General features: G+C 43.7%; 1 protein-coding gene across 6 annotated transcripts in view; it reads right to left on the bottom strand.

The window, feature by feature from the left end:
- Positions 1-23,249, bottom strand: part of efr3a (EFR3 homolog A (S. cerevisiae)) — a 113,379-nt gene extending 90,130 nt beyond the window's left edge. Inside the window, exons 1-2 of one of the 6 annotated variants that reach the window (XM_076876938.1) lie at positions 23,033-23,249; positions 22,665-22,795 (exon numbers count right to left, since the gene is read on the bottom strand). In XM_076876938.1, the coding sequence (XP_076733053.1) occupies positions 22,665-22,674 (10 nt within the window). In that variant the 5' untranslated portion in view covers positions 22,675-22,795; positions 23,033-23,249. Of the gene's footprint in view, positions 1-9,673; positions 9,943-22,664; positions 22,796-22,901 lie in introns of those variants that run through there. The other 5 variants (XM_076876939.1, XM_076876937.1, XM_076876940.1 and 2 more) reach the window with 5 other exon arrangements.
- Between the last annotated feature and the right edge of the window lie 3,835 nt (positions 23,250-27,084).

Here is a 27,084-nt window from a genome sequence, read left to right on the forward strand (position 1 = left end):
TTTGCTAAATAATGAATCGCAGCTATCAGGACGTCTTTAAACCAGCCTTCATTTCAGGGGAGCAGCTAAGTGAAAGAGTGAGCTGCTAAAACTGAAGCTGGTGGGCATCCAAGAGGAGGAGCGGGGTGGTGAGAGTCAGCGCCAGCACACAATTACCTGTCTAAGCCTTTTATCGAGGGAGAGAGGCGCAGCGAGGGGATTTAACTCGACATTCCTCTTCATAAATCCTGAGAGCTCAGGATCCCTCAGTGGTTATTGGATTGAATCACTTTCTTAATGTCTCTCAGTTCAACTCTTGGCAAAGAATGTGTGTTATATTAAATACATTAGCCTGAATCAAAGAGCTGCTGGATGCCAAACTGCAGCCTTAGAGCTGGGGAAGCGGGGGGTGCAAACGAGCCGTTACTGTTGTTGCAGAAAGTGTTGGAAATACAACGTTCATTTGATACATTGTGTTTGAAAGTGTGATGGATTCCCTCCTCTTTCCCATCATCTTCTAACTGATGAAGAATCTGGTTCTTCCTGTTAATAAGGAGTTCTTCCTCACCACTGTCGCCCTGTGCTGCTCATAGCCGATCACCTGATTCCTAGTTTCTCTCTAATGTTGCAGAGTCTCTAAATTACATTATAAGGAATCTAGAGATGCTACCTGAATCTAAATGATGAGTAAGGTGAGGCCCAGGGGTCCTTTTGTAGAACCATCTATTACACACACTTCACAGATCGTAAATCGATGGAGCAAACATGGCAGGTGAGCTGATGCGGCCCTAAAAGAGCCAATCAGGTAAAAATCTGTGCTTTTGACGTTTCTGTGCTCCAGCACAGTATAGTTCACAGGTATTTTGTCTGTAGGTCGGCTTACCATGAATAACACATGAATAACATAATTTGCCTTAAAATAAAATAATTTCTCTCAGCCTCTCCCTCACCGAGTTGTGCAGCTTTTTCTTCTCTTAGCGGTGACAGCTGGTGGTCTCAGCCTCACCCTTCTGTTCAGATAGAAACTAATAAAGTAAACGCTAAGTTTGTCATCAGCTGCCAAGTGTTTTTGTTTCACTTTGACATTATTTTTCACATTAACTACTTTTGTTTGTTTTAAATTGACGATTGTTTACGTTCACTGCATTTTTTAAATTTTATTGTTGCATATACGTTTATTTTTTATTTTAACTCTTAATGTAACACCTGCCAATAAAAAACAACATGGGATTATTGTTGTTCTTTGCACACAGAAGAATAATTAATAAAAACTTCATCACATCATCATTTCACTCAGACACGCCTGCAGACACACACTTACACACACACACACACACACACACACACACACACCTTGAAGCACAAACACACAAAATGTGATGCATGAAATCCACAGCAGAGACGTAGGAGAGACGCACTGTAATAGTTCGATATCCAGAGGCAGCATTACAACTGCTGTGTGCTGCACACGAGTCACAAACCACGAATACACACCGGGAACACGTCCTGCTGCATGACTGCTGCTCTTTTACAGCTCTGTGTCACGTGCACGTAGGTGTAGATGATACATGGCAGGTGTGCACGTGTGTGTTTGTGCCACAGCACATGAAAATAAATAAATCGGGGAACATTTAATCACTTCCTGGTCAGAGCTCCACGGCAGGAACAATTTAATGCAAATGTGAATACAACTCGTTCAGCAGTCCTGCTAACAAACACAGTTTTAAAAAAAGTAAAAACAGGTCTGGCACTCTTCACGGAGCCATTATGTGTCAGTGTAGAGCCTCAGCTAGGAGCATTCCCTCTCTCCCTGTCATATCTCCACCGGCTGTGGTGAGATGAGAGCCGTCAGTCTGATAAAGAAGCTGCTGTGAAGTGTTTGCAGTGGAAGCTGAGGGGGGATTCACAGGATCTCTCACTTAACTCGTGCTCCAGAAGAAAGCCGACAGGCGTGACTGACAGAGACTACAGCTGCAGATACTTCAGGGCAGTCGCAAAGTTTATCACGCTTGGCTACAGCTACACTTATGGACTGAAGACAGGCCTTTGATTATTACGTTTCACTGTTGTAGTGAAAGATCTGTTTGGTTTTCATGGTAACTTGCAGCAAACAAAGCTGACAGTGTTTACGGTTGTTTAATAGTGTGAAAAAAAAGAGGTAATGAACTGATCCAGTTGCTGGATTAGATAAAATGTCACAGCTTCTGATCTTTTCTCAACTAAACCTCAGCAACAGTTGACAGAAAACAACATTCAGATGATCTGTATTTTCATTATAAACTAATTCTGTGACCTCAGCGGCAATAAAATCACATCTATTCCCATCTAGTCGTAGTTCAGGACCACCTCAGTCAACACGGCTGACCCCGCTGCTTCACATCACAGTCAAATGTTTATCTTCCCGCTTCCATCCGCCAGGCCTTCAGCTTTATGTCAGCTCACAATGGGAGTTCAATTGGACTGATGGAGGCGCTGCCCCCACGCTGTGATCTTCAAAAACCCCCATCAAACCCAAAAAAAGGAAAAGAGATCAAAACTGTGCTTCCCTTTTTCCAGAGGTGCTGTGAAACAGGTTTTTCTGCCTCCTCGTTTTGCTAAACAATGAAATCTGACCAATAAAATCGCTTCTTACAACCAATGAGCAAAAACTTTACAGTAACAGCAGGAAGTATTTAGTATTTATTTATTTATTGTCATTGTCAAGAACAATGAAAACCGAGATGAGGTCGAGTACGGGAAGCGCGGGAAAAATTCAATCCTAAAGCTTTTATCAGCTCATTTCTCCTTCAGATCAAATTTCAAAATATTATTTTCTATTCTTCACAAAGCAGATATGTTGGGACGGCCAGGCTGTGAAATGTTGTCAATAAAAACCTCTTAAACCACATTTACTATCCAGCTCAGCTGCTGAAATATCGAAGGCTGAAGGGCACGAAAGCAGTTAAAATCAGCCTCTGGTCCAGCAGGATATGAAGGTTTGAAGTGGAGCAATTTTGTGCTGCTTCCTCTCTTGACAGACAGTCTCAGTTTCTCTATGAGTCAGCAAATGGACTGCCACAGGAAGCGATATGCAGCACTCACGGGCATATGGCGCTGTTTACGCAACACCACTTGAGTTTACTTGTGCTGAAAAAACACATCTGCTAGGCGCAGCGACGCAACGGCAACTCAAACACGGCTCAGCGTGGAGGAAAAGTGAACCAAGAAGAGCATTTGGTTGAGTTTGCCTGAGGTCAGAAAGTTGTTGTTTTTGGATGCATCATGTCAAAGTAAATAAGAATATGGTTACACAAGAACGAGTGTATAGAGCGACATGTAAAGTGGCCATTAAAGGAACTACAGTTCTCAAAAAGGGACACTCCCATGTTAAAATGTGCAGCAGTAGGTGTGGCTGAGGGTGAACTGCAAGTAAAAAGCTTCAGTTTTTGTTAATAGGACGAGGACACACCCATTAAAATGACAGAAGTTACAGATTCCAATAGATCCCAGTCAAGCGCCATCAAACCTGCTTCCTGCCACAGGATGGCAGTAAACAGGCACTGGGAGGTGTTTTATGGTACAGAATGCTGTTTGAGGTAAAGAAGGACTGTAGCACTGCGTGCCTCGCTTGACCTCACAGAACAGCCATATTACATCATGGCACTGGGATGATACTTATGGACCTGATCTCGACCGTCTCTGCGGTGATGCAGCTGTTGTGAAAGTCATGAGACATCAACTCTCCCCCTTCCTATAGGAGACACTACAGGACATTAGACAGGCAGCTCGCATCATGATGTGCGTCATGTGACTGCAGCTGTGCAGTAGACTGAATGCAGTGGAGGCCAACATCAGGAAGCACATCATTAAGGGATCACAATAAATCAGTGAAAACACAAAGGAGATGCTTCATCTACAGCCCAAACCTTTAATACCATTAAATGCTTAAAGATTTTCATATTTCCAAGCAGACAAAGACATCCTGCGTTTGGTGTACAGCAGAATACCAGTGTTGAAATCACTGCACTTTCACCATGTTGGAAAAATATATGAGCTAACAGACTATCCCAAAGGATAGCCAAGTAAGCTAGTGGAATATTGAAAGTTTGTTTTGCTAAAAGGCCAATCAGAGGTTCCCTGGTATCTTTTGGCTTTTAGGTCACCAAACACTGCAAAATAGAAGATTTGGGTCATTTTTTCCAACGAGCCAAACCCAAGCTTTCTGAAACCAAAGCAAGTTTGAAGTTGAGTCAATATTTCTATGTAGCATCAATGAAAATATTCAACTTAAACCTGTTTATTTTTGCTGTGGGTTCATAACTAGAGACTAGAAAGGTGAATAACACGATCCTAAACATTGGCAGCATGTGGGTAATTAAGCATTATTCTCAGTCTTGAGTACATCTCTAAATAAGTGTAAAGTCTTTCACTGTAGAACACGACTATACGCGTCCTTCAATGCTCCACAAACGGATGAGCAGCCTAGAAGGATTTCTACATTTACACCTTGGAGCTAAGGCAGAAATACCACGATTTACTGCATCTGTGCAGATTTTAGTTGGGATTTACAAATGCGAGTCTCTCACAGAGATCGAAACAAAGATGTTACAGAGACGATCAATAGAAAAACATCCACGAGGCTCCTGATGAGATGTAGTGGAAACTATGCCTCGGCTTTGGATGAATGACTACAGACAGACCCGAACTGTTCAGCAGCAGCTCGTCCAAGCAGTGTGTTCATTTGGCTGCAGCCACACTTGGAATTTTTGCTGCCACAAATAAAAACTGTCACCAGCGTACGTACTCGCGCAACCCGAATATAGACGCTCGACCGTTCTGACATGTTGCTACTGTGGCTGTAATCGCTTGTGGCCAGTCTGTCAGCCAGCGCTGGAGAGCTGTGACTCGATGAAATGTTCTGGTATGCAAATGATTTAACATGATGATGATGCGCATTATATTTTTGCAGATCTAACTCAGTGATATTTTTACTGAATGCAGAATATCTGCTGCTTTAGTGTCAGCGAGGTCCACGTGAAGCGAAGCTCTGCAGGCAGAAACCTTATAAAAGACATCCTGCTTCTTTAAAGGCAGAATGAATCCAATTAAGCGGGACTGCCTCTGAATGAATCTATCAGCAGCCCCATCTTCTCGATCGGCCAGAGACTGAATTACACTGATCACATTAGGAGTTCAGCCACTGCCATTTCAATTAATCCCGCAGCAAAGACCGAGATTCCAAGAACGCAGTATTCTGGAAAACACAGCGGTTTCCACTGACCTCAGCTTCATTAGCAAATCTGAAAACATCGAGGCTCGGGCTATAACGCTTTGCTCTGGGCAGGCAGCGTGAAACTGAGCGGCGAACAGGAGTGCGGATCAGATAAATGAAAGGCACGTGGTCCCAACATGCCACCTTTTCCATGTCAAACCTCTGCGATCTTCAGTGGGTGAAATTACAGATTCCTTATTGCACACAGTCAACAGTCATCCATCCACTTTATTCTGGAAAATCGTGTTATGTGGAGCTATTATTTATTATCTGTAACATGCTGCTTAACAAAGGTTCTAATTACATAAAAACTGTGAATCATTCATAATAAAGTTGGAGCAGGTTTCCAGGTAAAACAGTAAACCTGCTGCTGGGAAACAACGGGGGTGTTGGCAGGTATGATGACTGAAATGCTAAAGCCAGAAAATGTTGACTGAACAATTAAGTCATTTCAAGCAAACACCCAGCTTGAAGCTCACAGTCGCACTCGGATTACGCTGCTTTTTATTTAGTTTCACCTAAAAAGTAGCCAAGAACAGAGAACCAAGCACATTTGTAGAGGAGCCTCTGATTGTGATGATTTATAGAATTAATACAGAACTATATAATCATAATATTTTACATAACTGTGAACTAGTTTTATAAGAATCTTTTCGAGTGGAGCTCAGACTGTGACCTTCCTCAGAGATGAAAAGCTACAAATCCAAGTCGACTGTGGGTGAAATATCTGCAAAGTTAAATGTCAGCAAAATGTCTAAAAATGTTAATGCAGAATAAGAGCAGAGAGAAAACTGCCAAAGGAATAAAAGAGAGGGACATTTTGAAGGTAGTTAGTTGTGACTGAAATTCAGGTTTTGATTTCCTGGTTTAGCGGTTTCCAACCCGGCACGCCGCTCAGATCAAGAGGATCTGACAGGAGAAAGATTTAAAACCACAATATGAAAGAAGACTTGATGCGACGCATGAAAGTCCTCACATCTGACTTCTGATGTCTGATCTGACTGAAATTTGATGCAACACATCAAAGTTTATTTATGCTTCTGTCACAAAGCATCTCAGATGTCATATCTTACATTATAATGAAGTCTAAGATCAGGACTCAGTCAAATACAGTTTGTAACCAGACTTTCAAAGGCAGGGATTACGCTCTCTGCTGATGTGGACTCGGAGCTTAACTTTCATTTGTCTGTGGCTTTTACATCAGTTTTACTTCTGTAATAGCTCACGTGTGTTCCTCACACTCCAGACATGCCACACATCTATTACAGGATCATTTTCAACAATCATCATGTTATTCAGACTGCATCGGGGTACGACTTACTGGAAAACTCAAACAACATTTCTAAACTCCTCCCCATCCAGCATGAAAGCATCTGATCTGCACTGACAGGAAACATGTTTCTTTTAATGGAAAAGAAGAAAACAGAAAATAGACAACAGAACATAAAAACAGAATGCAAAATTCACACAATGCAAAAATTACATTTAAACTAATCACAGGCAAACACTTCGCAGTAACAAATAAGTGAGATACAACAACTAAAAGGCTTAACTGAAGTGACACCTGAGGTGTGCCGACAGGCGGGCCGTGAGTCTCGAGTAGATCTGGTCTAATCTCCAAGACCTTTTGGAAAAAGCAGATTTTCAACAAATTGCTCCTGGGCGGCTGGAAGATGTTGGTCTTTCAGGATATTTTTAAAACGCTCAGTAAGCACAAGCTGACAAATCACTTATCAAACCAGTTATGACCATAAGGCTCGTAAATCGTGGACTGGTTTTAGATACGAGCACAAGCACAGCAATAAAAGACCCAAAGAAAATAAAAGACAAAGCGCCTCCATTGTTTCCAGGCTTGTATCTGAACGTATGTGAAGAGCACCTGTGGCATCAGCCATCAGAGCCGTGCAGAGCTCCTGTAACAAATGACTTCAGTCTCTCACACGTGCTGTTTGGATGAGCGCTGCAACCTATAATCTGGCACAATCATGCATTCAGAGAGTGTATCCTGATATATCCTTGCCTGCTACAAGCAATGACCTGCATTACACTCTCTCTGAAAGCCACTACTATAACCAATATCACAGCCTGCAGCAGGGAAATCGAAGTGCTGCCTGCCATCAACTCCTCACTCGCTGAGAAAACCGTTTGACTCCAAGCTTGGCTCTAAAAGGAAAGCTTTAACCATCAGACTGCTGTTGGAGCTACATTTAGTTAGCAGACATGCACATCAGTGAGAGCCCTCATAAAGACGTGCAGGGTGTACCGCAGGCAGGGACTTAATTGAGCGTGAAAGGCAGCGGATGACCTCTGGTGCTTCAGCGCTGCCGCCAATCAAACATCTGCCAGCCTGAAGCGGAAGGACGACCGCCCGCTACCCAAACACGCACACGCAGTCCTTCATGCTCAGCTTCATCTGGGAACACAGGCCGAAGCAGCTTCAGATACAAGTGGATTAACTTCGTGAACTCTGTGTTGGTTAACGAGTAAATGTGAGGCAGCTGATCGAGTCGGCCATGTTTGAGAGATCTCGTTTACAAATGGATGCCATCAGCCCAGAAAGACTTCCTGTGACCAATCAAATTGTTGTTTTAGCTTTAAAAAAAAAAAAAAAAAAGCTGTTTTTATTTGGTTCTTGTCCTTTTTTTAAACCATTGGTGAGCTAACCAAGCAACTGTTAAGTACTAACGTGTGCAACAAACACAACAGCAGTCTTATATTGTAAAGACCCTGCAGCGTTAATCAGACGAGCCAATGAGCTGCAAAACAGGAGAGCTCTGAAGAGGAAAAGTAGAAAACTTTCATGCTAAAATCTTTTTGCATGAAACAGTTTTTGCCATTTATGCCTCCAAACTTTGAACAGCCAACATCACAACACGAGGGAAGGAAACACTACGGCTAATTGAGCCACACGATTTGAATCCAAATCAGGATTCTGGCTTCATACAATTTAATGAACACGACCTCATACTGCACCACGCAGCTCCAAGTTTCCTGGAAATAGTCGGGATGAGTAACAGTGTGTTAAGAGACAGATACACAACTGACACCAGACGATGAGAACAAAAATTCAAACATCTGGCACAGCAGAACGTGACGAGCTTGTTCCCAGAAGAACGTCGTCATCTGTTCTTTGCAAGTACTTCAGATTTAGCATAAGTGATGAATACCTGTAGAGCTGTGTCTATGACACAAAGCAACGTAACTGACTTAATGAGCTGCCAGCAAACACAGCACAAACTGCAGTATTATTAATGCGTGACGACAAAGTAAAACAGGTCAGTGGCTGCGAACATGAATCGCCCAACGTCAGCTCAGACGTCCATGAAAGCGAGCGTGCGCTCTGTCCATCTCACCTGAATCTCCAGCCAGTCGTGTTCCCCTTGGCAAAAGGTGAGAGTGCAATAAACACAGTGAGCACCGAAGGCTTCAGGTAAACGTGATGTCGGCCAGATGTTGACTTCATTTCCTGTTGTTTTTTATGCTCTTCTCAGCGGTGCACTGAATTTAGGTGAATGAGGAACAGTTTTATTTTGATGCAAAGATTTGCACTATACATAAAACTCAAAGCATAATCCTGATAAATAACCTGATAAATATCATTGTGGTCATAACTGCACCCGTAACAGATAACTCCCCGGAAATGTTCTAACAGCTGGAACCAAACTACAGCAGCTTATTCCCAGAACCTCACGTGGGATGCTGAGATTTCTCTCACTTCTCGCTTGTTTTGTGTCTCCTGCATAAAAGCAAAGTTGAGCCATTCAGCTCCAGCTCCAGCGAGCTCCTCCTCCATTTCTGAAAGTCGGCGACGTCGGACGAGCCGATGGGTTTTCGACATCCTGCGAGAAACAGTCACTCAGGTTTATCGCTGCTTTTTGGCTGCTGTGAAAATAATTTCCGAACTTTTGGGATTAATAAGGCACAACTTTTGTATTTCATGGTGTAACTCAGCTCTTCCCCTCTCTTTCTGGAGTTTTCTGTATGTTTGAGCATTTTAATATGTTCATACATCTAAGTAGCTCTTTGAATGCCACCCATACTCATTTATACATGACACAGCAATAAGAGAATCTAGCACTCACATTTGTACAGGCACAAATCCTACAGACACACACCCATGCATGCGTGCACGCACACACACACCGTCTGCAGCTGCTGAGGCGACTGTGAGCTTCGATTCAAAAACAAAAGCAGTCAGAAAGCGTCAGGATCCCTCACAACATGAAATCTGTGCATTCGCCATCATTGGTCTCGAGGCACGTCAGTCAAGGAGCACCGGCAGCTGATTGGACGACCGAGACGAGCAGATCGATGGCCGCTGCCACGCAGGCTTCATCCCCGAGACCTGGACTCTGTCAGCCTCTCTCACTGTGCCAATGTCTCTCACACACAGACACCCTCACACACAGGAGAGGCATTGCTTATTAAAAAGAAGCTCCCTACCCGACTCGTTGTTCTCTGAATCCATCTTGTTGGAGGCGACGCAGAGGACGGCCTGCCGGGTGGACCTCGACTCCACAGTCTCTCTCTCCCTCTCCTTTTTTTGTTTCCAGCCTCGCTCGCTCGCTCCCTCTCTCCTCCCCCCTCCTCACATGCTGACACTCACCACTGACCTTGCAGTGCTCGTTTCCCCTCGCCGCCGGCAGCGGCAGAGCAGCAGCAGCTCAGCTAAACGCCGCAGGTGAAGCTGCAACGCTGCAGAGTGGCTCCAAAAAACCACGTCGGTATCATTCCCCCACCGACGGCTGAGGGGAAAGGATGCTAAAACACACACGCAGATGCACACACACTCTGGAGAGCTGACATAATGAGCGTGTGTGTTCTGGCTTTGTGCGTGTGCGGGGTCGATGGTGTTTTAATCATCCTGATTGGAGAGTAATTACGCAGATTTGTTGAGAGACTGCTGCTGAAGGAATTTGGCGTTTTTAAAAATGTGTGTGAGCATGTGCATTTACATCTGTGTGAGTGTGTGTGGGCCTCTGCGATTGTGTAACTCGGGACTAATTTTAGTTGAAGACCTTGAACACGAGGACGTTTCTCAGAAGTAAAGAACATTTCAGAAAGCTGGTGCGATTCAAAGAGAGACGACATTCAGAGCCAGGTTTTCTCTTTCACGATGATCTGCTCTTTGAACAGATCCTCACTGTTACCCTCCCGCTGTGACCGGCCCCACGGCGCTCAAGGACGACGTCTAAATGTGGACATTTGGCTGCAACCTCAGCTCCGAATGTTGAGCACAAACATGAATCGATGCTGGTTCAGGCGGTGCTGCAACCGCAGGCACGGGAGCGTTAAAAAGATGACAAGAGGACGGTTTCTCTAACAGATATTGATCCTAAACACACCTCAACATTCACAACAAGAGGCACAAACTGAAGGTGTCATCACAGCTAGCAGGAATCAAACGCAAAAAGTCGAAACCTCGTGCAGGACAAATGTGGGAAACTGCCCCAAACAAGAACTCAGAGACTCTCGGCTCCCCAGAAAACCTCGACGAGTTCTCACACCTGCCAGAGAGCCATCACCAAGAGCGCTGTCACACAGGCCTAGAGACTGGCTGCCAACCACCTGGCAAATACCTGGAAACCACTTGGCAACCAGCGGTCGCTAGGAAAATTGAACCCTATAAAATCCTTGACCAGCTTTGACGCCTGCCAAACAGCTGCTAGTGCTCGGGGTTAAAAATAACAACAGTCGTTATCTGGTTTTAGAAACATGCTTAATAAGTTTGCTGATGTGGCACAAAATGAGGTTTTAAAAAGATGTTTTCATCTATGCTAGTGAGCAAACTTATGGATTTATTCAGTCTGTTTTTAAAAGAGTTCACGTTTCAGTCCAAACAGAAGCTCAGCCAAGTTGCACTTTCAATTTCAGAGGGTTAGTGTAGACATGGTCTCGGGTTCAAGGTTAGATAGCGGAGAAACGCTTGATGTCGGGTCCTCGCGAGTGTGGAGCAGCTCGGTGCGTAACGGCCACAGATGGCTGCTGCAGATACCGTCATACCTCACACAGTCAGGCGGCTCAGGCTCTAATTTTAGAGTCAGACTGAGCTGAAAACACTCCAGACAGGCACAAATCACAGCAGCGCTCGGTCTGTTAAAATTACCTAAAACTTTTATCGCAGGGCTCCGTTTCCTGAACCGCAGCGTAGTTCAAAAGATGCAATATCAGGACTAAATGGAGGGGACAGGACCAGATTTTATTCTGTTAGAGCAGCAAAAAACAACCAAAACAAAAATAACTGGTCAATTATTGAATGAACAGGGAAGGACACAGCTTCCACTTCCACTCTTATATAAACATACAGGCTGCAAAATTAAACCTGACAGAAACTGTTAAAAATAATCTCCAAATAAACACTTTTCCATTAAGTCGCCTTTATTTTGCTCAGACATTTGCCAGAAAACACTCAAAGCTTCAGTTACTGTTTCCTGCTGCTGCTACTTTTTGAAATATTTACATATTATATTTGCTACATTTTATTAATCTTGTGTAGATTTTGTTTTTCGTTTTTGTATTTACTACTTGTGAGAGACAAACAAAACTTTATTGTTCCTGAATTTACTGAGATGATTCTAATTAGGGCTGCCACAAACGATTATTTTGATAGTCGACTAGTCAGATCATCATCCACTGAACGTAAAAACGTACAGCTTATTGCACCAGCAGCATCTGCTCTTATATAACTATCATTAGCTTACAGCTTTAAGTGTTTAAGGTATGTGCTAAATAACAATAAAGACAAGATGATAGGTTGTTAAATTTTAATGAAATTTGCAGATTGTTTCGGTGAAGTTTAATAAACTCCTTGCTATCTAAAATATAACAGGACACTGGAGTAAATTCTGGAGCATCTCACACTTCTGATAATCAGCTGTCTGCTTGACGTTTATTCAGCTGTGCAAAAACTAACTTTAATCTCAGCCAAACCGATTTACTCAGGAACAAATAAAATACTGAAAAAAAAGCAATAACATTTTTAAGTTATCTAAGTGACTCATATATCATGTTTAACCTGAGTAGCGAAAGACGGCGGTGGGTTTGAAAACAATTAGCCGGGAGTCCGGTGTTCTCACGGCTCTAGTGAGCCTTGCCCCCGGCTAGCTATCGAGCTAGTGGGTAACAGACGTCTCCGAAAACGTCGGAGCGCTTTTGAAAATATGTGGTGTCCTGATAAACTGAGCAGATATTTGAGGTTTACACAGCTACATTCTCGCCTGAAAATATGTTAAACGTTTATTTTGTGACCCAGAAAGAATAATAAGAGTAACATTAAAACTAACTAGCTGCCGCCATTGTTGGAAACTGAGCTGGGCCGCGCTATGAATTCTGGGATAGGTTGGGCCACGAAGTATACAACCGACCCATCCTTCAAATCTGGGGAAACGAAGGGCCTATTTGTCGGACTCTACGAATTTGGACAGTATTCGTCGTGTCGGTGTAACATAATCGGCCTACAAACGCGGGCACAGGAGGATGCGGTTCCAGAATTTGGACACAGCTAAGATACCGGACACAGCTTCTTCTTCGAGGATTAACGGCAGCTGGCATCCTTGTACATGCAGTGCTGCCATCTTCTGTTTCAGTCCGTTATTACACTCTTAAATCCTACTACTTATTCCTGCGTCTTTTTGGATCTTACAAAGCTTAAAACGACGCGTCGACTATTAAATTAGTCGTCGATGATTTTGATAGTCGACGTAATCGTGGCAGCCCTAGTTCTGATGGTGTTTTATTAGCTTCTAGTTGTTTCTTAAATTAGCTTTTTATCAAACAGCTTCAAACCTAAAATAATAAAAATATGAACAGAATCTGAATACACACCAGCTGGGACGTGTATGTAATGTATCTCAGAGAAGATGGAGTTGATAACGAAGCTCAGCTGCACAAAACCATTTTGAACCACAAGGTGCATCCAGTATATTCCATGTGAGTCGTGCACTCTTATTAAAGCTACTGTTAACTCAACAATTACATTAAATTCATGTTAATATGACACCTAGCCGAGAGAAACAGACTTGGTCTGAGGTCAACGTCTGTCAGCTATCTGCGATGAACAAAGACCAGAAGCTAAAAATTAGCAACGTTTGGACAGTTGGTGAATTTACGCCAGTTGACACAACGTGCTCCCTTGTGACTACAGAGCTAAGGTTAGGCTAATATAAACATGCCAGCACAGGGAGGATGGAGCATGATGGTTAAACAGTTTTCAGTAAAAGTTCAAGCTCCGGGTCTCGAGCAGAGGTAAACACCATCAGGTGGCAGGAAGGCCACGCTGAAAATGGACCAAACGTCTGCGACGAGCCATCCACAGCACGAGCTTCGTTATCAACACATCGCTGATAGTTTTGGATAACGAAAAAGTCGTGAACGTGAGCTGAGCCGGCTCGAGAGCCATTCTTGGCTGACACGTTCAAACACCGTGAGCCCACAAAGCTCATTCGTACAGATGTGCATGGATCAAAGTCTCCCAGTTGTTGTGAGGTCCGTTTCTGCTTGACCTACAGCGCTAACCAGAAATGATAACAAAATGCTGACGACTGACCAGACCCCAATGACAAATCACATCACACAAAGTGAACAACTCTCTGAACTGTTACTAACATTCAACACATACATGATTTATTTAGTAGATTAACCTTTTTCTGACGTCTGTTTGGTATAAGATTAAGAATAGAGGTGTACAGAGGTATGAGTTCAGATAGCAGAGCACACGATCAAGGCTCATGTTTACATACATTAGTCAGCAGATCACATGATGATGTATGATGTTGCCCGTGTCTGTCAGTCACTCTGTTGTTCTCCAGTAAGATAACTCGTTGTTAGTTTACATATGAACCCGCAGCTACTGGAAGCTTTTAAGGTGGAAATATTTCCTACATATTATTTCATTTGAGTGTTAAGTGCTGTCATGAATTTGAGTCATTTGTCCTTACTGACTCGCACGTATGTCATGAAGATGTGAATATTACAATAAGGGGGTGGAACGGCAGCAGTATACCTATGAATACAAATCGATTGATTTATGAACTCCTTAAAGTCAAAATTCACAACTAATGTTTGTAATATTTAACCTCATCTACGACTCACTTGTATTGAAATGTTTCAAAACAATCAACTAAACGTGATTTCTTCCTGTTTAAATCGGCGTAACAGTAAATTAGATGCTGGGTTCATCACTAGTTTGAGCAGCCAGAGGGTTTTTTAGCCCCGCCCATGACCTTTTCCTACACCTGACCAAGTGAAGCCAAACATCAAACATCCAAGCAGGTCACTGCGTGGTGTTTGTAGACAGTGCTCATTTATGCCAAGCTTTAGTCACTTTGCTTATTCTAAAATAAGCAAAGTTTAGCTGTGTTTTTTTCCTCCTGCTCATTGTGTTCTGACATTCTTTCCACAGACTTCACAAACAGCCTCTCGCATCCAAAAAAGGACAGACTGCAGAGCCAGAGGGACCTCACAGCGAGCGTCTGGACCGCTACCGCGCGAGTCGCGTGTGCTCTGAAAACAAAACACCGAGAGAGGAACACGAGAGCGCCACGATGGACGGGTTGTGGTCTTTAGATACGACACTGTGTACCTTTCTAAACAACAATCTAACTGCAAAAAAAAAAAATCTCTTTTAAAAACATGACGCTGAACTGAAAGGCAAGGTCTGGCAGCAAACAGCCATAAGGGAGCGATGTGGGAACTACAAGATTAAGCTGTGCCGTGAAGAAAACACTCTTCCTGTTTTCACAGCAAAGGTTAAAGGTTGGACTGACAGCAGCCTGAAATTCAGCTGGTCCATATCAAACATGCGGAGTTTAAATGTCAGCAGCCTCCTGATATGATGAGGTTCCCCCTCAGCTACAAAACCAAATACATTTTTATTCCACTAATAAATGTTAGAATATTTCCATCAAGCGACTGTACAGATGTGATCTGCTGATGATCCACAGGCTGCTTCCACACACCTGGCTGGAGAAATGAACGCTAGATGAATCAATCAGCTACGCAGCATAACCCGACCCAACCCTGCGTTTGCGAGGAAGGCGTGACGAGTTTTTGATTTGTCAGCTAGAATGACCGTCGTCTTTGTCCCCTGATCTCCAAAACTTGGAAGAACAATTTAATAAAAACTAAATCTACTTATGATTAGAATTTAGATTAAAGTCGTGATCGATGGCGACCTCAGAGGGTTAACATTATGTGGAAGCTGCACAGTCATTTTATACCATCTGCAGTGAAAACTGGAAGCTTTGCCCCCCGTTTGGCTGTTTTACATGCTGCTGTTGTCCTGACAGAGGACTGCGGCTCAACATCTCTGTACCGACACCTGTGATACTGACAGCAACGCGTGCAAACACCCGACTACAAAACAGACCAGAAGAAAGGTGCAAAATCCATCCGAAAGTGCTGAAAAGCAGAGAGCTGGGCGTCAAACAACAAGCACAGAAAGATAAAAGCTTCCCCGTCTGCAAAGACGCAACCGGTGGGGGAAACAGAGCGAGGCGCATCTCCTTTGAAGTTATATTTAGGCCAAAATCCTCCTTTGCAGAACAAACCGTCTTCCACTGTGAATACAAATCACAGCCAACAACTGAGGGAGGAACCGTCCTAAGAGCACAGGAACCGACAGCTCACGTACAATTAGCCAGCGGAGCATCAAAACAGCACGGGCCCGCTGGGTTTCTTTCACTGCGACTCCTCCTGCATCCTAAATACTCCCGTGTTCCACCGAGGACGCAAACGGGCGACCAGCTTCTCATCCGACACAACTTTGAAGATGTGAGCGGACGGAGGGCCCTCGCCGCAGGTGGTCCTGATCTATTTAGACGCTTTTACAACGGCGTAAGCACCGACAACGCAAATAAAAGTGCAACGCAAATGGAAATAAACCTTTAAATGTTTTTTTTAATGGCAACCCTGCACACGCTAGCTGTGGCAGAAAAGAGTTATAGGATTAAGTTATAGCACATCTATCATGTTAACCTTTATTCTGACACAGCTTGTAAAGTCTTCTGAACACTGCCTGATTTCTACTGATGATCTCTGAATGCGTCCTGCACTCTTCTCCGTTTCTTTCTTGGTCAAATGTTTCTCGATTCATTTTTTTTCTTTAGGGGATGAAAATCAATTAGCAGCCTGCTAATTTTAGATTGTGTAATCATCACCGTACGCTGGTGTCTCATCTTCTGAAGGTTACATTATTGCTGTTGTTTATGATTGTTTTCATGATCAATTAATCTGCCAGATATTTTTCTCGATTAACTGATGATGATGATCTGCAAAAGATCAGAAAATGGCAACAAATCCCAACAGTCTCCTAAAGGCCGAAGTCGTCGATCATCTCAGGCTGATCGTAAGTATGTTTCATTAAGCCAGGCCGCACATCGAGAAGTCTGAACCATCGGATCGATCAAGGAATCAAGACTGGGCCCGCTACAGGTACAAGCAGCTCAACAGGAAGGGAGAACCTGACCTTGTTTTTTCTTCAAATTAAAGAAAGAAACGTTGATCCCACCTGTAAATAACACAGGTGCTCCAACATTTCTTCTTATTTCTGATGTTTTTAAAGGTGTTCCAGTTCAGATTCCCTTTATAGCAGCTCTGATTTACAGCAGATTTGGTGATTCTTTTCATTCATGTTCAGAACAAAGCACCGAGCTTTTAGTAACCTTTATTTCTTTTTGCTGTCAGCTGCACCAGATCTCAAGAACTTCTATCACTCTCATTGAAGCAGTTCTCAAAATAAAGCTCCTCCAGCTTACTGCACGTGATGTTTTGTACATGATTTCCATTCATCCTGTGCCTCTTATGCCGAGTAATACTGCGGTTGTGTCCATTTGCAAAAGCGTTTACCTATGAATAACCCAAACTCGGCGCTGAACGTGGACGATGCTGCGCGGCCGTTGAATTCTGGCTGTTTGATAAATCGACCGTAACAGGGAAGCGAGTGACAGCGTTCACCAGGAATGGAAGAAACACATTTAAAAAGGTAAATATCACAAAAAAACATCTGAAAATCACAGACGATGGCTGCAGTGGACACTTTTAACAATCTGTTTCATTCAGCTCTTCGTATGGTAGAATTTCAGGGGTTTCTGTGATTAGTCAATCTCCACTAATAACCCATGTGTAACTGTTTAAGATGGTTCACTTATCGACACTGGGCCAAAACAATTGGAAACTAAGACCTAAGACAGACCCAAAACTCCTGACTTCTTAAGACAAGCTGGTGCTGTTTGCTCAAAGCCTGCTGGTACAATCGATTTATAGCCAGTAGATGAAGACAGTTTTAAGGCAGGGTTGGTAAATGTGGCATCAGCAGACCTCCTGCAGCACTGGGACCAACCAGGCACTCTGCCAACATCCAAAGAAGTGACGACAGCATTATGAAAAACATTAGGCTTCTGGGGAGCGAGCAGAGGTGCTTCATCACAGAGCCGAAAGGCCACACGTAACTGTTTAAAGCATCGTTTAGTGGCTACAAGAAGACGGGCATCAGGATCTGAGTGGTAGACTGAAGCGTCCTCTTCAGATCACCCTGAATGTAAATGTCTCTGCATAATAACAGGAGAATAAAAAATGTTTCCCATCAGGAATATTTCCATTTATCTCCACTTATCTCCCCGTGCGCTTATCTGACTGTTCGTTCAGACTTAAAGAGCAGCAGCAGCACAGGGAGAGGCGACAGCAGCGACGGCGGGTTTGTCCTACATAATGACTTAATTGAGGTGGTTAACACTTTGAGGATAATAAGAGCCTCTAGACCACAACACACCCAGGAGTGAGAGCTCTGGAAATGGAGCAGCGCTCAGAAAAATCTGTGTCGACTATAAATGCCAACAGAACTGAAAATGAGCCAAATCAACACAGTTTTATCCACTTCCTGTCTCCCAGTGGCTCAGACGCACACGCCTGATTCAACTTTGACTGGGTAGGCTTGAAGCCAACCCTCCTTTAAGCTAGCTGTCTTCTGATTGGCTGTCCCTTGCAAACCGTGGGAATGAGATGACCATATTAGCGTCATTCCCTCGCAATGCTCCGATACTGAGTGTTTAAAGCAATCTGAAGCCTTGTACCTACACTGATGTCATAACTTGAAACTTGAGCCATGTTTGACATGGAATTAAGGAAACGTGACACCGATGCTGATTGGACGAGACTTTGGTTGGATGTACATGAGCATGGAGGGATCGTCGTTGAGACGACAGCGAGTTTGTAACGTCTGCTCCAGAATTCATGTGAAAAATAAGAAAAAAGTGACATCACCGCAGCTGCAGCCTGTTAGCATCTCCCTGTGAACCGACTGTTTAGCGAGCGGGGGAGGGGAGCAGCACATTCCTTCGCCCAATTAGCAGCCAAACAGAGGCGAGAATGAGCTGCGAGCGTGAAAAACTAAGGACCAATCACTGACGCCCACCATCTGTCTGGGAGCTCGTTTTAGAATAAAGTTATTTTAAACTTGGCCGTTAAATCGTTTTAAAATAAAGTGAAACAGTCACAAAGCGCTGTTTGTTGCCGACACCAACAGCACGCATGACTGAGACTCTTCAGTGGGATGCGTAACCATAGCAACCGAGAAACCTGAGCTCTGTAAAAACTGAGAACATTTTCATTTTTATTATCACAAACTGATCTGATTAACCCTCAGAGGTTTAGTCTCGTTTTGTCTCATCTTTATCGAGTAGTTTCCAAGTAAATGTAAATCCCTACTTTTATTCCCAGCGTAGGCCTTTACTTCAATCTGGAGTCATTTATTAAGGAAGTGTAAATCACAATATTATTATTATTAATAATAAAATATTATAATAATTAGTTCAGTGCTCTGAAGTGCTGCGTGTGTCCAAACAATGTTTTCACCCTTTAAAAGTGGAAAACTTTTAATGTTAAGTTAAACAAACATAAGGAGGGACGTTTGGGTCCAGGAAACACATGCATACATACATACATGCATGCATGCATGCATGCATGCATGTATGTATACACGCACCCCTGCGCGGCTCCTTCAGCCCATCGGGGATCGATGTTGAAAGCGTCACATTAACACTAATGCAATCAGCAGTTTACCACCAGGACTAATTATAGAGCAGACTCGAGGCCTGCAGGGATGCAGAGTCCTTGAAGCTGCAGATGCTGTCTGCAGCAAAACCGCCAGCATCCACACACATCAGCAGCCTGAAATACCACCTCCGTCTCCTCCTCCTCCACCACCAGCACCAGCTACTGCTCCAAAGCATAATGAGTCCGTCTGGGGGGAGATTGTTTCTTGGCCCGCAGACTCGTTTCTCATCCTACTTGTCTCAGCAGCCAAGTGGGTTTTTAGGAGAGAAACGATCTGCAGTAAACAGCAGCTGGTTACCTGCCAGAGCTGCTGCTCGAGGAGGAGAAAAGGCGAGGGCGCCCAAAGTCCAACTTTCCCAAAATAGAAACAGTCAAGACTCCGCACACACACACAGACACACACACACACACAGAGTCTGAAATCACGTATCGCTGATTCAAGATTAAAGGGGTTAAAGTGAGGACAGAGAGTAAGAAGGACAAGAAAAAAAACCACTGCAGCAGATCACAGAAACCTCGATGTGTTTTTAATAAAAAGACTGATTTATTTTATTTGACTTCATCTTTAATGTAGCAGATAAAAGATGAGAGTTACAGAGAGCGAAAGAAGAAAAAAGCAAAACAAAAATGCTGAATTTTAAGATGATAAACTCCAATGTCGAGAGGTGTGACTCACTCCACCTACAGCCGGCAGAAAACAAAAATCCTGTCAAATCCCTGAGAATCAAACTTTAGGACTTCCTCTGTGATGAATGAGACGGGTTTTCAAACTCAGAAACAAGTTTTCACAGCAGAAAACTTAAATCCATCTTCTGCTGCTTCTCTGCATCTGGGCAGCAGTCCAAGCAGAGAGACCCAGACTCTGCTCTCTCTGGCCAACTCCTCCAGCTCTTCTGGGGGGGCACAGAGGTTTTTCCAGTCCAGCTGGGAGACATAATCACTCCAGCATGTCGTGGGTGCCCCGGGCGACATCCTGAACCACCTCACCCAGCTCCTATCAACGTGGAGAAGCAGCAGCTCTACTCTGAGTCCTTTAAAGTGATGGAGCTCCTCACTCTGTCTCTAAGGAAGAGCCCAGACATCCTTCAGAGAAACTCATTTCTGCAGCTCGTATCCATGAGCTCTTTCTTTCTATCACTATGCACAGCTCGCGACCACAGGTGAGGGCAGGAATCACTTCATCAACAGCCCTCTCTATACCACCACAGACCACCCCGACCTGTCTGTCACCGTCTGCACGAGGAAAAGAAATCCCTGAAACTATCAGAAGTTCACGTGTGACTTCTGCTGCGTTCTAGTAGACGTCATCAATCCATGAAATCCAGAAGCACCACAGCTTCTTTCCAAATGCTCAAACAAACAAACAAACAGCACTTGGACGGGTTTCATCTGGCACCGGTATCTTACACTGGAAGACGTCTCACGCATCCAGTGTGCTATATGAGAGCTGTTTTTATGTTTACACATGTTTTATTATTTACTTGAATACACCACAAAAGTTCAATGACAATAAATCCTTTGTGATGCCGACAGCAGCTGCGTCATTTCCACAAATCAAACTTTGTGGGCTGGATGCAGAAAATACCGTGAGGGGGGAAACAACAGGAAAAAAGCATCTGGATTCATTTCTGTTAAAGGGACCCAGTCGTCAAATTGCCTCTGAGACTGCCTGACTGATGCTTCCTCTCTGCAACACACTTCCACAAAAACCCATAATATTCCAGGAATCTAATGAAGTGGACATCAGGGATTCAGCTGCGTGTGCATGTAGGTGAATGTTTAGGTCTGTCGATTGAAAATTAAGATCAATTCCTCCTTAATAAATGATTATGTTGAAACCAAGCTGACATTACAACTGCACCAGTAGTTACACAGCTGCTGCAGAGAGCAGTGATTTACATACAGGAGGAAATACATTCGTGTAATAAAGTCTTCAGTCATGGTGGTCTGAACTTACAGACACTGACAATAAAGTTTGACCAGTGTTCAGCCAGCTTAGGAGTGATAGAGTCAGGCTGGCTTCAGGCTACAAACAAGTCTGATCTTCAGAAATAAAGTGCAGCTTATTCACCTGGATGATCAAATAATGTTTGCAGCAGAGCAGGAGGAACAGCTCAGAGACGCTAACTCGTGCCATCTCCTACAATTTATTCCTGTTTACAGCCCTGCTCTCATCATCGGCTGCTTTTCATCACATCAGAGGGTTAAACTCCACCTGGCCTCACAGGTCTGACCGCACCTTACACGCACTGGCAGCAGGAGTGACTCACAACAGCATTCAGAGGAAAAGCTTTAGATCAGAAATGATACTCAGCTATGAGTTTATATCAGCGTTATCACAGTTACTGCACGGCTCGAGGCAACGCTTGATAGATTTACCCCACATCTCATCCTTATTTCTTTCACGGCACAGAAGCAGTTACACCCAACCGACAGGCGATGGTGAAAAGAGAAGGACGCAGTCTCCATTTTTAGATTTAAAAACGACTTGGATATTTTATTTGTGGGGCTTATCCTCCACCGAGCACCTTGTTTTGGTGTTTTTCTTGCTTTTCTTGCACCACATAAAAGTTTTTTCTGTATTGAAAGGCATTTTTATGTTTATTCGACAAAAGCAGACAATGGATGTACAAGTTACCACCCAAGTTTTCCAGTGGACACTCCCTACTGACGAGGACAATGATTCACTCTGAACCATGTGATGACATATCAGGCCCTTCCTTGTTAGATGTTGTCAGTAATGTTTTTCTGGAGTCGTAACTTCCAAACATTCTCTTGTCAAAACTTTTTTCTTCCTCGAGACCAATCTTGCTGAGCTGAGCAGATCTCGGCTGGAACTGAACTAAACAGCAAGTGAGTTTGACCTTTTAGGGATGGACAAAAGAGCTGCACTGTCGTAATATTCTCCATATTCACTGAAACTTAAATCATAACTGGGTTTTTTTTTTTTAAACAGTTAAATGAATTAGGGCCTTTGTATGTCAAAAGTAACAATCTGCAGCTTCTCAAATTAAAAAAAAAAACAAAACAGATTATTTTGCTTCTAAACTGATTTGAAGATATGTGTTACACTCTATAGGTGAAACGTGTAACAATCTGGACTAAAAAAAAAGATTCTCTACTTTGAGAAGCATTTTAAGGATGAAGATCATCAATTAATCGATTGATCCGTCATTTGCGGGGACTACAGGTGACACCTTAAAAATCCCACAGTGAAACAGTGACCATGAACACACCACCGCACTTTTTTTAGACAGCCATTTACCGTTGTAACAATTAGCCCAACACTTAAACGCAACACTGACACACCGGACTGTAGGGATAGCTGTCAAACATGTCAGCACACACACTCACACTCATTGACACACACCGACATGCAGCTTACCGGCTGGCATTTCGGTACCGATGTACCGCAGTCCCCGTGTGTGTGTGTGTGATCGTCTGCCGAGCACCGACGGATCCGGGCTCAGTTAGTTAGCCTCCATGTAGCTCCTTCCCCGGCTGCTTTCTCTTTACCTGTAACGGCAGAAATCACCTGACTGTGGCTTCATAAGACACCTTCAACAGAGAGGCCGGGAGGCTCGTTAATGGGCTAAACAGGAACAGCGGTGTAAACACGGACCGTCCGGGAGGAATTAGCCCGGGAGAGGCTAATGTCTGCGGTCCAAACGGCTGCGGAGGGTTTACGGAGCGGAGACAGGCGGGAGGGGGACGTTAGGGGGAGAGAGTTGAGACGGTAACCGGTGGACATACCTGTGAGGAACCAGCAGCAGGAGGGCTCGTCAACTCCTACACATTACTACAGTGCTTCCTGCTTTACGGTGACAGATAAACACGGAAGTGTGTGTGTAGGAGCCAAAAACCGCCCCCGCTCTACATATGCTGCCTGCTCACCGGGACGGTGCTAATTATAGCCGCCTACGGGACCCCGGAGCTCACCGCAGAGGGTCAGCGATGCGTTTTTAGCCATGATGGAGTTCAGTCATGTTACCATGAGCTCATTATGAGATACATCACCTCAGCGCATGCTGGGTTTAAGTATGAGGGTCCAAAACGAACACACACACTGACTGAATATTTACATGATTATTTACATTTCAGCCTTTTAAAAAAAAAAACTATGAGAAAGCACATGGGGACAGTGGGAAAGAAAAACTCCCTTTCAACACAAAGAAACCTCCAGCAGAACCAGGCTTAGGGAGGGCAGGCATCTGCTGTGATCAGTTGGAGGTGGGGGAGAATACACACTGTGAAAGAGAGCCAGAGATGAATAACTAATGACTGAATGCAGAGAGGTGAATTAACACAAAGAGCCGAGTCAAGATGTAAAATAGTCACAAAAACTAATTTTGTGGTTATTTTACTATTTTACTCATCACATTTGGAAACCACTATGAGCATTTTGGCTGCTGTCATACTTTATGGAGATATAAGTGTTTGACCCTATTTAGATAAATGGGCCGAGTGTTTATCAGCTAAATTATAAACCATACAGGTCTGCACACACTCACACTGCTAGGTTATCCACTTACTGCTAAGTAACAGACTATTATACTAGAATGGCTCTCATCAAATTTGAAGCACAGACTGCAGCACACAGACATGGTTGAAATGTCCTGTGCAGGTGAAGCCCAGCACACAGGTAGAAGCAACAGCTTTCTGTTTCTAACCTGTCAATCAAAGTGGCCACGCCCCTAACTTTAAGCCTTACCATTACTGTCAGTAGAGACCTAAAGTGGTTTTTGTTTGTTTACTTTTGTAGCAGGTTGTAAACATGTTTATTTCTGCTGTAAAGTTGGGAATCCATGAGGACTAGGTTGGAGGCAGCCCCTAGTGGACATCAGAGGAAGTGCAGTGTTTGTCATGTCCATGCTGGCTTCATTTTACAGCTCTGATGGTTTTGCTATCAGTGCATATCTACTCTTATGAATGCTGTCTGCATGTGTCACTCTTGTTCTATACGTTCCCAGCTAATATTTCAATGATGAACGTTTTTTTCCTGATGTTTTCATTAAAAATAGATTTGAAGTGACAGCTGTGTGAGTGTCATCAGCTCATCTGCTGGAAGTTCTTTTAAAACGTAATCTCTATGATGCAGCTCAGCTAATTGATGATGATGATGAAGACACTAAGCAGACTGCATCATATAGTTTATGATAATAAAAGTGGTGGCTGTAACAGCTGAGGCAGATTCGCTAATAATTCCAGTCCCATATTAAGCTGAAAATCTTTCACTTTCACCTCTATAAGTGTGTAAAAGAACGCATTTCTAACAGCAGAGACTATAGCTGACCAGATTCATCCCAGAAAACAAAGCCATTGGACGTCTGGCATTTGGTGGGAGGGGTCTATGTTTCAGTTTTTCCTTTAATTTGTCACATGTTAGCAAGATAAGAGAATAAATAATGATCTGCAGATGGTAATTATCTGAACTCTGCTAAAAAAAAAAAGAACGCACAACCCTTCAGAGCTGATGTGTAAATGTGTGTGAAAGTGTGCCGGTTGTGCTTTTTAAGCTCTTAAGGACATTTGCTGCACTGTCCAATAGACTTAAGGGTGATTAAGAGCTTTGGCCCCACAGATGGCACGCCGAGCGTCTGTTAAAGTCAACTGCAGCCGGCAGCACTCTCCCTCCGCCTGACGCAAAATACACGAAAACACATTTTTTCTGTGTGTGCGTAATTACTCTAATGCAGGAGATGCCTGCGTGTCACATCTGGACAGAGTGACAGAGGTGGGTCAGCTTATAAATAAAGCTGGGGGGGGCGTGTTGTGATCACCGAGCAAACATCAACAGATTTATCCGTTAGTCAGCAACGTTTCGCTGTCAGCACAGAAACACAGACGGTTATTTAACCAGGAAGATGTTTCACTCAGCCTGTTTACATGTGTGTGAAGAGGGCGGGGCTTCACACACAGAGAGCTCTGTCTAATTTTTAAACCAATGGGATGTCAGACAGGGAGTAAAATAAACATCCATCTATTGCTTTTTTCAATGTAAACCTTTTAGACCCGAGTTTAAAATGTTAAAGCCACACACACCTGATCTGCTGACAGGTGAGTCCCTGCGGGAAGGTCAATCTTTGCATACCTGCCGACATTCCCGTCTCTCACATCCTGTGAATTAATCTGTTTGTTCATGAACAAGTTGTAGTGAAACACATCAAAACCAATAGAGGTGGTGATACCAAAGCCACTGTTATGTGCACCTTTGAAAAAAATCAGGAAGTTATTAACTGACCCAGATCGACTGATCAGGGTCTCCTGATGTTCCCGCTTTGATTTTAAATCCAGAGACGCTGATGTGTGTGTGTGTGTGTGTGTGTGTGCAGGAATCAATGTAAGGCTGTGAGTTTGTATGTGTGGACTCTTAAATGTGCCCACATTTTCCACTCGATATAACACCACCGGGCACAATCTTACCAAAATGTGTCTGTGGAAACGTAAGTGTTGATTAAATATATTGATTGCAAACTGTTTGTGCCATTAAACATTTCAGCCATGAATGCTTGTTAATTATAACATTTCTAACACACCAGGCCAGTTTGCTGCCACTGAGCCGCTGAAAACAGCCGATTTTAAAAGCCAGGAAGCAGCTGGGAAAACACTTATCGTCACCCCCCTTTGAAAAGTACGTGGTGATTATTTTGTGCTATCAGAAACAAATCCTACTTTAATATATTAGCTGCTGTGTGACTGAGAAATGAACACATCCTGCATCGTATGGAGTCAGTCCACTCATCTGCGATTCTGCTGAGGCGCTGAGACCATAAGTGGCCTGTTCACCGCTGTCTCATCTTCTTCCTGCTCAGGAGGCGGCGGCGGCGTGCAGGACAATATTGACAAGTGTAATCAGCGAGCCGGTGAGGTCAATGAAACGTTAAAACAGTCGCAGTTTTCTCATTACCTCCAAGATGGCTGCTGATTGTCGGGCTGCTCTGGGATGTTTTTGTGCTTCGAGTCAGAACCAGTTCAGTTTTTGACGAGCGGCTGCGGTGAACAGATGAGACTCCTGATTGGCTCTTTCTGCTGCTCTCTGAAACAACTTCTGGGTAAAATTAAAGTTCATGTCAGCACCAACAGGACAGAAACAGACAGGAGCAGCATCTGGAGATGGGTCATTTTTAAAGAGAGGTTTTGGAGGAAGACTGTGGCTGAATCTGGAGATGGTAACTTAGGATCAGCTTTCAGTAGCAGGGTTATCGCAGAGGTCACCTGGTGGTCACTGAATCACTCACAGAGGGAGAGAATAACTGCAGTCAGCCTGAGCCAGTGTGTGCTGATGAGTGCAACCTGTCTGCAACAAGTCTCCTTGCATAATGCTGCTGCATTTGTTATGATGTTAATTATTCAATTCAATTCAGTTTTATTTATATAGCAACAGTCACCTCAAGGTGCTTTGTGTTGTAAGGTAGACCCCACAATACTACACACAGAGAAAAACCCAACAAATATTGGGTCGGTGTATCTGGATCTGCCTTGGAGTGGTTCTCATGTTTGTCTGAACGATGCGTTTCTGTGGCGGTTTCCAAGTACAGGTCATCTGCCACTTCCCTTTCCCACGGTGTGTCACCGGGTTCTTTATTGGGCCCCTTACTGTTTCTAATATATCTACTTCCTCTTCAGCATATTTTGAGCCCCGTTGAAGACATTTGCTATTGCTGCTATGCAGATGGCCTTCAGTTATACATTTACTGAAACTGAAGTCCTTGTGTGTGCTCCTGGCAGATTTGTATCTACGATGATGAAAGCTCTTGGTCCTCTTTCGACATTTGTTAAATAATCTATCAGGAACCTTGGGCTAA

This window comes from Maylandia zebra, linkage group LG18 (genome assembly GCF_041146795.1).
Source record: "Maylandia zebra isolate NMK-2024a linkage group LG18, Mzebra_GT3a, whole genome shotgun sequence".
Lineage (NCBI taxonomy): Eukaryota > Metazoa > Chordata > Actinopteri > Cichliformes > Cichlidae > Maylandia > Maylandia zebra.